This window comes from Polistes canadensis, unplaced genomic scaffold, assembly GCF_001313835.1.
Source record: "Polistes canadensis isolate GaletaPanama2010 unplaced genomic scaffold, ASM131383v1 scaffold_21, whole genome shotgun sequence".
Classification (NCBI taxonomy): domain Eukaryota; kingdom Metazoa; phylum Arthropoda; class Insecta; order Hymenoptera; family Vespidae; genus Polistes; species Polistes canadensis.
Window position 1 is genome coordinate 684837 of NW_014569568.1, and position 17581 is coordinate 702417.

Below are 17581 nucleotides of genomic sequence, written 5' to 3' on the forward strand. Positions count from 1 at the left end.
ACGAAATTACGCTTCATTCATCCTTTCATTCATCCTCGCGGAGAAGAATCACTCCTCCCACCGAGCCGGGCTCGGAGCTAGGCGGCACGGTGTGTCGCTTTGCGGCGGCCTTCTCGGACATAATAAGCAAAAAAGATCACCCGGCAGGCCATTACGTAGAAAGGAACGAAGAAATTATCTACTCCGGGCGTAAAAAGCGTGGCAAAGGCAATTCCACCGTGGTTGGACCACCGAGACTTATTTTTGTAATCCTTCGTCTTCCTCCGAGAGAATACTACCTAACTTCCTTCTGTCATCCTTTCCTTACTATATCCAGGAGGGTATAGGAATACCGATACCTACAGAAACACCGTCCAACTCTATTCTTTCACCATTGATCTCCTTGATCTCTCCGCGAGTCACTGACCGACGCGAACTGTGACCGATCTTTCGTCGTCGTCGTCGTCGTCTGGAAAGAATAGAACGGATTACACCTGCGTTATATTCGAAAAAAAACACAATGAGATCGATCAGATATACACTTTCGATAGATGCGTCTACGATTTTATATATATATAACTTATTATACAATATTATTTAGATAACCAAGAAAATCTAAAATTATGTTTCTTTTTTTTTCTAAAGAAAAAATGTTTTGTTCGCAGAAAGGAAAGAAGCGGGGAGCCAGACGCCTCGTCCAAATCGGCGAGGTGTTGTCCGAGGTGGAGGAGGGCGTCGGGAGGAGAGGGTTGGAAGGAGGGTGGCGTGCTATGATCAGCATGGAGCTTCCGGCCCACGCGACGCAGCATGGTGCTCTTCACCTGGGGGTCGGGGTCGCGGTGAATCCAGGTGATCCAGCCGGAAGTACTCTAGCCGCCATTCATCCGCATCCCCAGGATCCCCTAGCCCTCCACCATCACAATCACGCTACCGCGACACCCGGAGGTATGCATGAGGACTCCAAGAAAAAACGTATGTTTCTTCTTACGAATCCAAAGTCTCTCATAATCATTATTATTACTTCATTATTATTATATTTTCGATCTTTCCTTGTCCTTGGAATATATTTCTTTTTTCTTTTTAACAAATATCTCTAATCGTTTCTTTTTTTCAATGCAATGAAACCATTGCAAATTTTTTCGATAAATTTTTCAATGCGTCTATTCTACAAATTGATATTGAATTTCACGGACATCGAAAGCGTCGGAAAGAACGAATAACGAGCGCTTGCACGCGCGGGTGCGAGTCCGTATAAAATCGTAATATTTCATTATTAAAAGAAAATTCCACGAGAGAGAGAGAGAGGATCGTTGATTAAAAATCGAAAAGTCGAGCGTATCGGGCAAGTTTAAAGCGGTTTTTCTTCGGCCGATCGGAAAGCAAGGTGGCGCGAGACATTCGGCACTCTCTCTCCGAGAGAAAAGAGAAAGAACGAGAGGGATGACGGTATATAGTCGGTGTTTTGTCGCCGTAATTGGTCTTCTTCTTGTCCGCGTTGCCGAGTCGACGCTGGCATCGTAAAAACGACCCCAGGTGAGATGCCGACACTCGCTCGTACATACAAGCTCTCTCTTTCTTTCTCTCTCTCCACCTGGTGTCGTACTTACTTTGCACCATTTCTGAACTCCTTGTAGTCGTTCTGTGCTTTTTCTTTGCTCTCTCTTTCTCTCTCTCTCTCTCTCTCTCTCTCTCTCTCTCAATCTTTTTTCTCAATCATTCGTCTTCCCATATCGAGCGAATCGAGCTCGATTTTTCTCCGCTTCGAATCGAAAGCAAATACGACACGCACGCCTTCGAGAGGGTTTCTTTATTCCGTTCTCTACCGTTTTGTCTGCGCCTTCGCGAGAGAACTTCCTCCTTTCCATCACGAGCACGATACATAAGGTATATATATATATATATATATATACATGTCGGTATGTACACCTGCGAGAAGATCTTACTATATTCTTCGCACGAAAGTAATCTTATTCAGCGCTAATTCCAAAAGAAATTACACGTATAGGATTTACTTACATAGACGCGAGATTGTAACCCCTTTCTTTCCTCTCTCTCTCTCTCTCTCTCTCTGTGTTTTTCTGCACGCGTAAATCAGGGAGTTCAAACAGCACTTAAGCCGTGACTAATCGGTGCATATCGAACGATAAAATCGAACGCCGTAAGAGCAACCTCGATCGCGAAACTTTTAGGTATCGCGTTGTATTATGTACTATCTATCCATGTACGAGTGGGATATAAGTTGTTACTCGCTAAACACACGCGGCTTCTCTTTCTTCTTCTTATCTCCTTTCTCTCTCTCTTTCTCTCTCTCTCGCACATTATTTACTTATTTATTTTTTTGACGAGTATGCAAGTTCTTTCCTCCGAACGATAATTACTCGATCGTCGTGGATCGCTATCGGTTCGGTGTCCTCCTTGATTTTCTTTACTTCTTTCAATTTTTTGTTCTCCCTTAAAGTTCTCCCCATAATGGCCGATAAAAGGAGGCACGGGTTCTTATCTCGGTGCTTCTTGGTTGCGCACGAGCTTAGAATATTACCGGTCGATAATTAATACCGGCAAAGGAAAGGGAAAATCGCGAGTGCGAGTGCGAGTGCGAGGAAGGGCTCGAAAGGGCTAGAAAGGGCTCGCTATCCAAGGGGATACCGTCGATCGAAGACGAGCTTACTTACTCTTAACCCCGAAGCCGCTTGGCGTGGTACATATAACCGATAGGAATGTGGTACCGGGCAAAAAGGTCGAGGCACGTGCTTCGTGGAAAGCCGCCGATAAATCTTCGTCCCGGCAAGGCACAGCCGGCGCTTCCATTACGATCTCGAAGGATGACGATGCATCCTCGAGCGCATACATCCTTTATATATATATATACAAGTATATATACATTTTATTCCTATCTTTTATCCTCCAATATCTTTAACAACTGTTTTCCAAAGAGTCTTCACTCTGTGTCGGGTGTTTCTTCCAAGAAATTCATTTTTCTATTAAGTACAGATACGTACCTACTCCTGTCTGTGCGTCACTTATCATAGTATCGCGAAGCACGATTGTTTTTCTTGAAATTTTTGATTAGTCTTTCGAGTAATTACGTATAAGCACCTATTAATTATCGAATAAATTGCTAAGTCATAGATATAAATAATTACGTACGCTTAAGATCATTCGTTCTCATCATTGAGGATGATAATCGCGGTAAAAGTGATCCTAATTAAATCTTCGATCTGCGGGATATCACTCGAACGAAAGCATCCAAGTATACAAGTTGAAAGAGAGAGAACTTGGACTCGAAGTTAGCGCGTGAAAGACGGCCTTGTTCCATACGGAACAATCGAGTTAGCTGAAGTTGCTTGGATGCCTTGCGAACGTTCGCCTCCTCCTCCTCCTTCTCCTCCTCCACCCCGTCATCCTGGACACTCATCGTACTCGTGCACGTGTATTTACGTGCATACGTTTTCGAGTACGTGCTTTGGTAAACGACAACCATCGAGCGAAACGAAGAAGAAGAAGAAGAAGAAGAAGGAGAAAAAGAAAAAGCAATGCTCGGGATATCCCGAAGAGTTCGTCCTTCGTCCTTCGTCCTTCGCCCTCTTCTCCCTTCACTTACGTGGTTTTTCATGGTTGTGCGCGAGCACGTACGTGTAACAGTCGTTCGGGACTGAGAAAGACAGTGGTGCTGGTTAAGGAAGATGAAAGGCCGCCGCCGTGGCAGGAGCCAGTGACAAGGCATGAGCTCTCGATACGAATAAACAAAAAAGAAAAGAAAGAGAAAAAGATGGGTAGACAGATAGATAGAACGAGAGAGAAAGAGGAGAAAGTCCAGAAGGGGTCGTTAAATCTAATGATATCAACTATTTGACAAAGCCAAACCAAGACCAATCTTGAGACCACACATCTGGAAGATTCTACGGACAACGCGTAACACGATCCAACATACATATACGTGCTTATTCTTTCTTTTTCGCATTATCAAAAGATATAGTTTCGTATCGAGATAATAGGTAAGTAATACTTTAGAACGATGATTAATTGCGAGTAGAATTGTATTTCGCGAAGGTAAGATTTATGATCGATCTTTTTAGGATCGATACCGACTTTGTCGATTATTCATATCGTTACGTATTAATCATATTTATTATACGCGCGTTAGTCGTTCGATGCGATTCTAAATATTTGTTGTCTCACGTTGCCGATGATGGGGCGGAAGGGAGGAAAGAACGGAGAGGAAGAGCGAGCTTGCAATCGAATCAATCGCATGGCCCACCTTCCTCGACGTGCTTCTCGGATATATTATCGATATCGCCGATCTAGCGCCCAATAACGAGAATCGAGGAAGAGAGAAACGACTTGCTCCTGACAGTGATCGACCGTGCATTCGAGGCTTTAATGTCAATCTGGAAACGACTCGAGCGTGCTTGACCTTTCCTCTTGGAAATATTCCCCCTAAAAATCCCAAGTCCTTCGTTTTCCAAGATAATCAAACAAGAAAAAGAGACAACATTCAAATAAAGATCAAAAGGAAACATTTAATTGCGACATTTTGATCATTAATTATTACCGAATGCGAAAAATGTTATTGCAAATTTAAACGTTGTTTATAACGTATATAATTAACATCATTTAATACAAATTTTGAAATAGAAATATATGACTTCGAACAAGGTCCAAATAGAAAATCTTAATCAACCTTTGTAATTTCCATATTCTATGTATAAATAAAAAAAAATAAAGCTTAGAGTGTTTAATGTATATAACAAGTTTTCAATAGTGTCTATAATATATTCCGATAGGTTGTAATTTGCAATATTTTTGTTGTCCTCTTTATTTTATATCGCGATCGGTATGACATCGTTCTTCGTCGATCCATCGTTGCACGACTCGGTCTACGAATTAATCGCGTTTGGTAGAAACTTATGATAGTCGAAGGTCCGTTTACACGTAGGTAAATGTATCTTTGAGTTTCTCTCTGAAAGAAGAAGAAGAAGAAGAAGAAGAAGAAGAAGTGGGGGACCACGACTCAACGCTTACCAGTCTTCAATTATCTCTAATGGTGCGTGTCTTTGAGTGGTCGCATTAATTTGTAATTAATACCTTGAGTACCTTTGAAAAGGAATAAAACAGAAACTGCGAGACAGATAGACATGCATTAAAATACATCGACGCGTCGGAAAACGTTCGCTGCGTAATCTCCGTGTTTGCAAATGTGAATTAAATCGTTTAGTAACCCTAACCCGAGAGACTAGACTACCTAACTATTATTTCGTATATCGGTGCTCGTTGTACTCGGAGTCAATTTATTGTTTCTTATCCACCTTCTCCGATTACTTTTGCGATCGTGACTAAGCGAGAACAAACCTTCTTGGTTGGATTCCGTTATGTTGTCTGGTAATTAAGACGATCGGCGTTTACAAAGCTTACATAATTATTGTCAACAGAAATATAGAACGAGAATAAAGAGAATTGATGACGATGACGATGACGCGAACGCAGTGGACAAAATTAGTGGACAAAATTTGTGAACTCGACCGCGGACCCGATAAGAACGGACGGCAAGAAATATGAAAGTTGGTCGACTCTCTCGATTTTTGCTCTTCTCGATTACGTCATTCGAGATCGATCACGTAAATCTTTTCTCATGATCTCTCGATAGGTTGTAATAAAAAATCTTATGGTAAAAAAATTTTCCACAAAAAGTTGTCTCTTTTTTATTGGAAAAAAAATCAACCTGCCTATTATGATAGAATAAAATGCGAATTTTAATAATGAACCGTTTACTATTCATATACCTTTACATTTTATTCTTTTTAATGAATGTGCAATAGTTTTATGACTTGTATTAATACAGATTTAAGCTGACAGATACTTTCTAATATATTATTAAGCAAGATAATAACAAAATATATATATAATAGAAAAAAAAAATACATTTCTAGGAGAATCACAGTAGTTGGAAGTTTCTATCCCGTGCGTCATCTTATTCGAATTCTTTTGCGAATAATTATTAGCATTTTATAATCACCGACAACATATTTGTCTAATGGAATATTCGTCTTTCAAGAAATATGCCGCGATGCGATGTTAACTGTAAAAGTAGCTACTGGAGAAGTTCTACTGACTATCTTGAAATCGTTCAATAAATTTAATCGAAGTAACGACGATGACGACGACGACGACGACGACGATGACGACAACGACGAGGAAAGGGATACTCCCGTCGAATGTCATAATCATGCCGCATATGCGAGGCATCCTCGTGTTCACTTAATGACGTAGGTACGTCGATATAATCGTAAATAACAACGACGACGTATGAATTTTCGTGCCGCGACTCGGTTATCGAACGAAATAAGAAATTTTACTGATACCTAGTCTCTACCGATCATTAACGATCTTATTTAACGATAAGATTATTCGAGAGATTAATGTTCAATTCGTTTAAAAAAAAAAAAAAAAAAAGAGAAAAAAGTATTATTAGAAAAATATTTAGACTTTCGTTCTGCATACTTATGCATATCTATAGATGCACGCAGAGATACTTACACGAATATACTTATTTAACCATCGTTCCATATTATAAACAAGATGATATTAGATCAGTCAATTTTACGATATATGTATCATATATCATTTATCATCGATCTAAAGCATACAACCCGTACAAGTTCGAACGATTTACTTCCAAGTTATTAATGTTACTTTCATTTTTTTTTTCTTTTTTCTTTTTTTTACACTTAAAAACTAAACCTATCATAGTTATTTATAGCTCCTCGCGAGTTTCTTATAAAATTCGTATAGACCAAAGAGAATTTATTTAACAACGAGACTTATAATTATTTACGAGTATTTTCTTCAACGTCTTTCAAATGGATTATTTACAAATTATCGAACTCCGTAACGTTGAATAAATCAATTTATCAAAATACGATACGATGAGGGGAGAGTTTTAATATGCAGATAGTATAGAAACTCGGTATGTAAATTCCGTAACAGTTTGAGTGGCAGGACGTAATATTTCGTTGGAGTAGTCCGCGCTCCTTCGAAAGCATTCGGGGTGAGATAGCGTCGGTTATTTATGGGGTTAAATAAAGGAACATTGCGAGATGCGGCGATACCGAGACCAAGTCCAAGTACAAATAGGTTGGTTGCACTGCGAGTTTCCATCGAGGCTTGGTCGTCATGACCCAAGGCGGCGGTTACATTCGACTTAAAACTATAAAACGCGCGACGCTTATCGTTTCTCTCTTTATTTATTTCGTTGCAATAACAATGCATTCAAATATGCAAGATTCAACATTTCAATAAGAACAAATATACATATATATATATATATACGAATATTGTTATATTTAAATTATCCTACGATTTGTTAACACGTTAAAATAGTACAAAATTTATTTAAGAATTGTCTCGATATCGATCCGTAATTATATTGTTGTTTTTTTCTTTCTTTTTCAGATGACGGTGGCCATGGAATGAATCAAGACGGTGAGTAAAATCTTTTCAATGTTCTCTTTTAAACGCATTAGAATGCATACGTATAATAATAAACAACGTGTCTCTGAGCTTGTAACTTTCTATCGAATGAGTCAGTACTTTGGCGGAAATGTTGAATACAAAAATAAGATGGGCAAAAAGAGAAGTACGCGGCGAACGATTATCGTTCCTCGAGACACGACGGGCGTAAGTAGAAGAAGGAAATTATTCTAGACCGTTATCAGCAATACCGTTAGAATCGGTGCACGGCAATTAAATGAAAGAAAGTCTTGACCAAACGAGGGAGTCATCTAAATATCGAACTCTTTATCATTCTTATCGGCAACAAGCAATTCCTACTGAGAAATTATGATTCTTATCTATCTATCCGCGTACGTAAGTGAGAAAAATTTACTAAATTTCTTCTTATTTCATATCGTAACTATTATTTTCGATCGAATTCTAAGGGATTAGATTCGATCAAAGATCATATTAATGATAGTATCAAAGACCAGTATTTTGAATAAAATATTAGTTTATATACTCTGTATCAATGTGTACTTTGATGCAATCCTGCTTCTATTATAAATACTAACTGAAAAAATAGAAGGGAATATATAAAAAGTATGGAGAAAAAAGAAGAATATTACACAGGCTCTCCATATCTGTTACGTAGGATCTTGATAAATGTTTTTTTTTATATATCAAGCCACTCGATCGTTCCCATCTACACGAAACTTAGGCTCGAGAAGTAAGAAGGAAAGGAGAGAAGGAACGTGTTGGAAGGTGTTGTTGGAAGGTGTTGGAAGCACCGACGGCTACGACGTTCGCATAATTTATGCCAATGACGTAGGTAGAGTCTCCCTTCGCGGTGGGTGGGTGGAAGGGCTGGCCGAAGGTGGCGCGGAGAGTAATCACGAGTTTAAAGGGTAAACGGCTGTAAGGTGCGAGAAACTCGCGGTGTGAGGGCTTTCTTTCTTTCTCTCTCTCTCTCTCTCTCACTCTCACTCTCTTAACACGCTCAATATTCAACAGGTATTTACATTCGCAAATTGTTTACGTCAGCCCACGATGAAATCTGTCAGGGTTTCGTTCGCTCGCGTTACCTTAACAGCCTCCTCCACCCTTTCTCTTTCTTCCTATTCGTCTTCCCTCTCTCTTTCAGCCTCGCGGCATCCTTCTTCGTTGGAGCGAATCAACGAGGACTGCCCTCTTCTCTCACATACGCCCTTCGAAAGCCTCGGGCAGCCGCGTAATTACGGGCGGGTATTAATCAAGCATACGTCCGCCAGAAGACTCGCAGAGATCTTGATTTTCACCGAGGCCCGCACGAATTTCACGCTCGTGACCGTCGATCCGTGGTGCTATCCGTGGAACGATCCGTGGAACGATCCGTGGAACTCGACGATCATACGATGGACACCATCATCAACGTTACCTATTTACTACTACTACTAATCCCAACATTATTCTCCCCCTCACGGGAAGATGGGATTATTAATTTACTTAACTCCGCCCGTTTAGCGATACTTAGCCCGGAGTATAGAGATCGATCGGTGAAACGTGTTGTTTCCGCGTCACTTCCCTCTTTTATCATTCCTCTCGTAAATTATCCCGACGAACCGCATCGCGAAATCTGATTTATTAGCTGCTTATTCAAATCTCTAATGGGGAAAACACGTCGACGAGAATAAGGTGCTTCGTATAATTACGACCCTACCCGAATCATTCGAAATATTTTGTTCTCATTCCTTTTTGTTCATTTGCTTATGGTTATTATATTTTCCGAGAGAAAGTTCATCGTTCCGTTTAAAATGAATCGATAATTGATTAACGAAATCAAAATGTAAAGGATCGCGAAGCGGAACGTTACAATCGTATAACCAATCGATATCTGAATTTTCTCGGCGATAATGACAACTTATTTCTCTCTCTCCCTTCCCCCCCCCCTTTCCTTTTCCTTTTGTTCTATTGGAGCGTTATATCGATAGGCTTATTAATACGACGCGGATTACACGCGGGCAAGCGTAGACGACCAGCGTGGCAGGCAAGCTTTGCCGGCGGTTATGCCGATCCTAATTATAGCGTAACAACACAAGCTCGCCGGGCTTACGTAATCTCGCGATTATGCGCCACTCCGCGTGTCCGAGTGCTCTTATGCTTTGCACTTTTTGCTTCCAAGAACTCTCCAAGTTCTTAGTGGTTTCTTAACTACGACGTCCAACGATCTACCTTTGATCTCAAAATTAATGATGACACTGTTACGTGAAAGACGATAAAAATGTTCCTGATAGAAAAAAAACATGCACAAAAAAAAAAACTACTAACCGACATATACTTTGTTAAATTGTAAAAGGGAGGCAACCGTTGGTTATTAATTTTGATTCATCCTACGAGACAATAAATTATTCGATATCATCCTAACAGAATAATCCTTCCGTACGACCGAACCCCTCTGAGATACATAGATCGTAAAGGAAGGCCAAGCAACTTTCTGCAAGAAAAAGAAGAAGAAGAAACGACGAAGCAGGAAGGTACAAGTTGACCCAGATGACCCCGGCCTATCGTAGGCCGATTTCAAAGATACCGGCATATACTACCTAGGTACGATAGCAAAGTAAGCGTCTTTCCTACCGTCCATCAGGACGATGCCACCGTCTTAGCTAAGGATTCAGGAAGCTAGCCGTCTCGTGTCTCTCTTCCTTTACTTCTACCTTTCGAATAAATGCTCACCCTTTTCTTTCTATCTCTCTAACTCGGTTGAAGCCGATTAGCAGAAGCACGCCCGATAACATCGACCTGGCAGACGGCCTAAGCGATAACGGCGCGTTATCGCAAATGCCCTGGACGATGAATCGACGAACGTGAGAGAGCCCGAGAGATACCAACAGAGAAGGAAAGACCGAGCTCGAGTTCTAATGCATCCGTATTACCAAGGATTCCGCACCTGTTTCTGGATCGTGACGGTGCACTCTCTATCTTTCTTCAAACTATTTAACTTGAACGCTTTTTGCTATCCTACTAATGGCTACTCCTCTAACAAAATCGATGTCTTTTCTTCAAAACGTTTTCACTCCAATACAATATTTTATCTTAGAAAGATGGTTTTTTTCCCATTAGTTTTTCAATTCAAAATCCAAATTTTTTGAATATATAAATTAGGGAGACGTGCGATTTAAAGCATAACCATCCGCCATAACTCATTCGAACGAATAACCGAGCGAACGTTTCTACGATTCGACAAAGTAATACGGCCGGTTCAACGAGCTCGCTAATCAACAAAACTGTTTCTCTTGGCTCGTATCTGATGCTGGTTCGCACACTGGGAAAGATCTTTGCATGTATCGACGAGTACCGACATGACGGTGTATCGGTGTAAGCGTTACGTATATACATATACATGCGCGAGTACCACGCCCGCGCACGCGAGAACTTGCTTGGCGGATGAAAGACCGAGAGAGAGAGAGAGAGAGAAATAGAAAACACCAAAGAGAAAAAGGGAGAAAGACGGAGTTAGGGTGACAAGAGGTAAGAGGGACGGACGATCGTACGACGAATGATTTGTATTGCTAAATAATCAGCACCAGTTGTCTAGAGTAGTGGTTTAATGACTACTAGCCGACGAGGAGGGGAGTGGCGTGCAACGGAGGAGGCTTATAATGCGTTTACCAACGCACACCCGATCGCCTATCTATATCGAGTCAAAGAGGAGAGCCTGCTGATTCACTGCAATCTATTCACCGCTCTACCCATTTCTTATAATAAAATAATCCTTAAGATTTCTACGCGCCGATATTTGCCACGTACCTTAACTATCTATCTTTTATTTAATATCGTCCACGCCATTGCGAATTCCATATCTCTTTCTATTCTTACGTCCCCGTACATCATAGTGCCTACCTATTCGCAATACTTTTATTTCTTTTTCTTCATTTCACTTATTGTTAGATTAAGTTTTTCTAAACACGAATCGATTAACGTAACGAGTGGACGATGGTATTGCTCGTCTCCCGTGTTTCTTCTTTTCTTTCCACCTCCCGGCGATTCGCAGCACGAGATATAGGTTCGCATGGATCGAGATTAAAGGGAGAGAAGGAGAAGAAGAATAAGAAGAAGAAGAGAAGAAGAAGAAGAAGAAGAATAAGAAGAAGGAACCGGTGATTTCACTTCGAATTCCAACTGCAATCCTCCTTTTTCTTCTCGACTCTACATAGCACGTCTGGAGAAAGAGAGAGATAGCCAAAGATACAATCGGTTACGAGCGCAGGTTACTGTAGAGTAGTAGTCGCAACGTAAGACTATGTGTATATGTGTTGCAAACCTGGCGGGGATCTCTCCACCTCCACCACCTTCAGCACCTCCGCTATGACCACTATTGCCACGTGTTACTAGTACTTCTATCTACACATACGTACTCATATGTGTCTACTATTTATATATATATATATGTATATATATTGGTAGATACAGGTATATGCGTGTATACGGACAAGGGTGTGGCTCTGGTTCGCAACGGTATCATCGCGTCGGTGCATACCGATCATCGCTACGAAATTCTTCCTTCATTTCCATATTATCCGGCGATATCTTTTCAGGTGGTTCTATGGAAACGCGATGAACTCGACTCGTAGCTCGACTATCGATCGAGAACTCCCAGCTCGTCTTTCTTTCTATCGGCTTGTTCATCTTAGCAAACAATTTTATTCTTATCTGGTAACATTTGTTAAGAGTTTAAGTAGAAGAAAAAACAAAAACAAAAACAAAAAAGAAAAAAAAACAAGACAAAAATGGAGAGAAATAAAGAAGACTGCGAAATAGATCGTCGAAATAGTTGGAATTTTTCCGAGTTAACTCTTCATGGGAAAATGGGAGCTCGGAGTTAAAGCAAGGTAAACCTTGAAACAATTTCGATCGAGATACCTCCTTCGAGAAGAGAGACCGAGAGAAAATTGCTTTCATTTTTCTTGACACCTCGTGTACCGCCCTCCTCCTCCTTTTTCTTCTTCTTCTTCTTCTTCTTCTTCTTCTTCTTCTTCCTCCTCTATCTTGTTCGTGGTAAGCGTCAAAGTAGGGTTCCCTTTTATCGTCCATAGACGATCTCAAAGTTGCCAGTTACCGCTTCCATCCTTCACAACTCGGGTGTAAATCCCAGTTAATTCGAAGGCCGCGACTCACCGCGAAGTACTTCGGGTTAAAACGCGTTAACTCGTTCGCTCTCTCGGAGTTAGAAGAAAGAGAGAGAGAGAGAGAGAGGGATATAGTTGGATAGAGAAACGTGCCTTCGCAAACTTACAACACGAGCAACACACAGATATTCTAAGGTATCTCGGCTTTTCTGCCAATGTAAACGCACCTTCGTAATGCCCGGCTATCGAGCGCTACGTCGGATACTTGCGCAAACAGTCGGAGGAAGTGCAGTTGCGAGAGCGCAAAAGAGAAAGAGAAAGAGAACCTGAATGTGGAGCCCGCTATTCGCGTGTTGCTTGCGCCTTAATGGTCATATACTTACTCTGCCATTGCACCAGCTTTTACTATCAATGGCGTAGCTTCGCTCACGGAAAGTATTCCGAGCCAAAGCGTTGCAAGTGTGGGTGCGTCCATGCCACCACCCGACACATTGTGTTTAGGGATACTCGCAATATGATATTCGCTCGATTTTACGGTTATATCCTTCTCTCCGATGTTTATCGATAAATGAGATAAGCGAACTGTTCTACCATATTCGATTCGGAAATTTTTGTAAAAATTTTGCTAGGGTCTGGACGAAAGTTAAACGCGAATCACTATGGAAGTGATAAGATATATGATAGTTGTTTATATAATATTTCATCGAGAAAAGATAATTGAATATTAGCCGCGATCGTAACTTGTATAATATCTCACTTGCATTATCGTAAAGTTCTTGTAATTAATATCACAAAACAAATTGTATTAACGACAAAAAAAAAGCCCCGTTATTAATTATAATAATCTCTATTTATCGATAAGATTATCATTAATGTAGAGTTTATGAAAAATTGATCGCATTCTTTGATACCTGTCGACGATCCTTCTTCTCTCTTTCTTAGGGAAATAAAGATAAAGAAAAAGAAAAAGAAAATAAAAAGTCGCGGAAGATAAAAGCGTCCGGCGTTTATCTTACGAACGCACGTGCGTCGTCGTGTTCGATCGTGCGTAAACGAACTCGCGCGGATAATCGGTAAGGAATCGTTCGAGGATCGCGTGTAACGTTGGACTTTTTCGTGCTAAAGCCTTAAGAGTTAAAGCTCGGCTTCTTGCCATGCGCAATAAGGTCCTGCCACTTGCGCCCAAGAAAGAAAATCTCCTATCTCGATCGTTATCTGGCGCGAAATTAAAACGAAGATGCAAAACTAAACTTACGATACGCGAATATAACGTTCTCAGCAGGGAAGATCAATAATTATTATCAAAGCTCTTATTCTCTTTAATATGCTAATGATTTCGATATGATTCCGAGGTACTAGGCTTTATCAATGTTTTCCGGCACGGGATCGCACTCGAATAACTTATTTTATGTCTTATCGAACGGTTCCAAGCTACGATCATCTTCAAAGAGATTATTGGTCTCTTTCTTATCTCTAATAACGAATTGGATTTTATATAAAAGCTATTAGGATATTAACGGGTTGGACTGTAGTGAACGACTGCGGGTGATTAATACTCGAGATTTAGTCTTCTTTATATACTTCGAGTCTTGGTGTTAATTGAAACTAATGTTTCCTGGTAATCAATTTGTATAATAAGATTGTTTCTCAATCCGATAGAATCGATTGAGTTTGAAACGGAAAGCAAAAGAAAAGCTATGGGTTTCGTTTAACTGAAAGGATGATCCAAAGGAAATGCAATAAGGTAGGAAGTTAGAGAAGGACAGAAAGAGAGAGCTGAAAAATCCAAGCAAAGTAGATTCCGGATTGGATAATAATACGGAGTCGGAGAAAGTGGTCGGGAAGGTGGTCGGGAAGGTGGTCGGGAAGGTGGTCGGGAAGGTGGTCGCCGATGTCGAGCGTGTACTAAGCCGTCGTATTATCCGTTAACGATCACGATCGACAAGCTCCAAGTGAACGATGCCTCGTCCGACGACAGGACTCGGCCGTTGATGCCACCGTGCCGATACGCCAAGCTCCAATTAGAGTACCAACTTTATGCTTGGCCTTCGAAAACGATTTACCCTCGGCTCACCCTCTTTCATTTCAAATCTCTTTGCAACTAACTCCGCTTCCGACTTTGATTACTATCCTAACTTTTCAATTATTTTTATATTTATTTTTCAATGACGATTTTTCCATTTAACAAAAAGAAAATCTTGCAAGATAAACAAGGAAATGGTTCGTACAGCACGACTATCGATTTTCCTGTATTCGAACTTTGTCGAAAAGTTCGGAAGTGGCTAGTAAAAGTTTGTCGTAGGGTTTTAAAGGAAGATAGAGATGGATAGTTAGATAGATAGATAGATAGATAGATGGATAGATAGAGGAAGGGAGAACGGGAAGGAGAGAGAGTAAGCATGATGCTGGTTCAGCCAAGCGGTCCGCGGAGTAGTCGTCTGGGGCGGCAGAGCATGACGCCATTAACGTAACGAGGCCACACGTCGCACCCTCGCGAGCACTGAACTATATCAGCCCCGAGTGCCTACGTTAGCAATGGATTCCTAGACCTAGACCTCCGCGTACTTAGTAGTACCCTCGATATCTCGCAATTATATTCCGATCGGAAGTTGCGCATTCCTCGACTATTCATTCGTGTCTCTCATAACACCCGATAAAAGTGACGCACGCGAGTAAACGCGAGCACATATACGCGCGCATATACGTGTATCACCGCACGTGCCGACGTCATCATCATCATCATCATCATCATAAACATCTCTTTGCTAGTCCAGTTTTCCACTTACGAACTGGTTCTCGAATCATCCAACCGTTCGATTAACGAGCAGAGGGACAAATTTGTCTCCGGATCGTTTCGCTTTATTATTTAGTTTCGTTGAAATACACGTATAAAGGGATCAGCTGATCGATCTGCTGAGAAACTAGGTCATAACTCGGAGTAATTACCTCTTTTTTTGTCGATTACCTTTCATTTATACTCTAATATAAATACAAATCATTCTTTTTTAAACGATGGAAAATAAAAAAAGAGTAGCGTACGGCGAAGGTTCTTTCGAGTTACCGAGTGGTCATCGGCGTGAAAGATAGGAAGGATAAAGAAGACGACGAGATGACGGCCAGTAAAATCAGATAAGTGTGCAACACATCATAATCGAAGGAGAATAAATGTTTCCTTTTGGTATATCGATCGATGAAACGATCGATCAGACCAGAATCTAGATCAGATCTAACCTATCAAAGTTTACATCAAATCTATATATTATTTTTCATACAAAAACGTCCGAAAACTTTCGCGAATTATTTTATGGGATAGATCGAAGAAACGCGGCATTTCCTCTTATCGAAAAAGAAAAAGAGATAATCGAAAAGGGTTACTACCATTTGATCGATAGACAGGAAGCAGAGTCCAACGATCCTGTCGCGTATCTCGAATAAAATGCTCCTAACAAATCGGTTAGGAGCGAAAGAGAGAAGGACGAATCGAAAGGACGTGGCTTGTCTGTCTCGCAGTCGAATTACGGTAAATTAGCGGGAGTAAAGAGCCCGAGCAGTGAGCAGGTACCTACATCGAAGAGAAGTTAGATGGACGGGTGGACGGACGGGGGGGACGGGCGGGGAGGCGGACGGACAGACGGACGAACGGACGGGCAGGGGCAAACATAAATTAAGATGGGGGACTGATTATGAGGCGAGGGCAGGCTATCATTACCGGAGCCATCGTGACCGGTCGACCCTGCAGCCGCGGCTGCCGAGCACACCGCTCTCCGTCCGCATCTCTTTCACCCCCCACCCCCTCCCTCATCTAGGCAGACGATGTTCGCAATCCGCCTGCCTCGTGCCCCGATAATACCGGGGTGGGAACTGCAAATTATTAATCTCTGTTCCTTGCATTACATAGTTCAACGAATATGAAACGAGTATTGTCAGGTAAAGAGAAAGAGAGAGAGAGAGAGAGAGAGAAAAAGAGTTTCACCGTTCCTCGCGTAGTAGTTCCGTACTCGATGAAAAGAATTTCTTCCTTCTTCTTCTTCTTCTTCTTCTTCTTCTTCCCATCTCGTAATATACGAGAGATCTATTTGAAAGATCTATCGAGGAAAATAATAATAGAACATATAATTATAAAGGAGTAAGAACATATATATCGGGACGGTTTTCTTATCTAACTAAATCGTTTCTATAGATAAGAAAATGCGTGCTTTGGTAGGCGTTCCTAATAATTCTGATATAATTGCTTGATCATCCACGCATAGACCTTACCCACTTTTATTGCACTTACTTGTACTTTTAATTTTACTACTACCACTATAACGCTATTACTTATCCTTAACCTATCTAACTATCTACCATAATTTTAACAACATAAAGCGTCGATAAGTTTCTAATTATCTCTTTAACACACCTACGAACACACATACCCGATTCGAGAACACGTAAGATCGAGCTTTAAACAACTCTATCTATCGATAGACATTTTCTTCATATACCCACGCATTATTTCTCCCAACTCCTTTGGCTCGATCGTTTCCTCTTCCGTTCTTATCGAGATCAATCGTATATACAACTTATTTTTGATTAATTTATGATGAAATATCCGATCGCGATATTTTCCACCTGATTCGAAGATAGATATATAGAATTAGTATAGATTTTCTAACGTTGATATTATTCAGGTAGAGGTATGCAGGTACGTATAGGTACATAAGTTTAGTTTGCTCAATTGCGAAACGAAAGTGGTCCGATGTTGTTGCTTCTGCGTCGCTTTTCCAACTTGTGGTGGTGGTGGTGGTGGCGGTAGCCAATGCTGACCTTTCGCCTCGGAGCGTGCGGTTGCGCGCGAGCGCGCGAGCCCCATATACGTGCGTTATCCAACCTGGATAGGAGGCGGTAAACGGGCCCGACGTGTGGGGCCTTGTCGACTAGAACTCGACATACTACCACTGAATCCATTTTTCTACCGAATCAAGAACAATTAGAGATCGTATCTTTATTTCCCCCCACCCACCCACCCC

At 41.1% G+C, this 17581-nt stretch overlaps 1 protein-coding gene across 1 annotated transcript in view; it reads left to right on the top strand.

Moving 5' to 3' along the window:
• The first annotated feature begins 749 nt into the window (after positions 1 to 749).
• Positions 750 to 17581, top strand: part of LOC106793923 — a 95247-nt gene continuing 78415 nt past the window's right edge. Inside the window, exons 1-2 of the mRNA XM_014761215.1 lie at positions 750 to 951; positions 7429 to 7458. Coding sequence (XP_014616701.1) covers positions 750 to 951; positions 7429 to 7458 — 232 coding nt within the window. The remainder of the gene's footprint in view (positions 952 to 7428; positions 7459 to 17581) is intronic.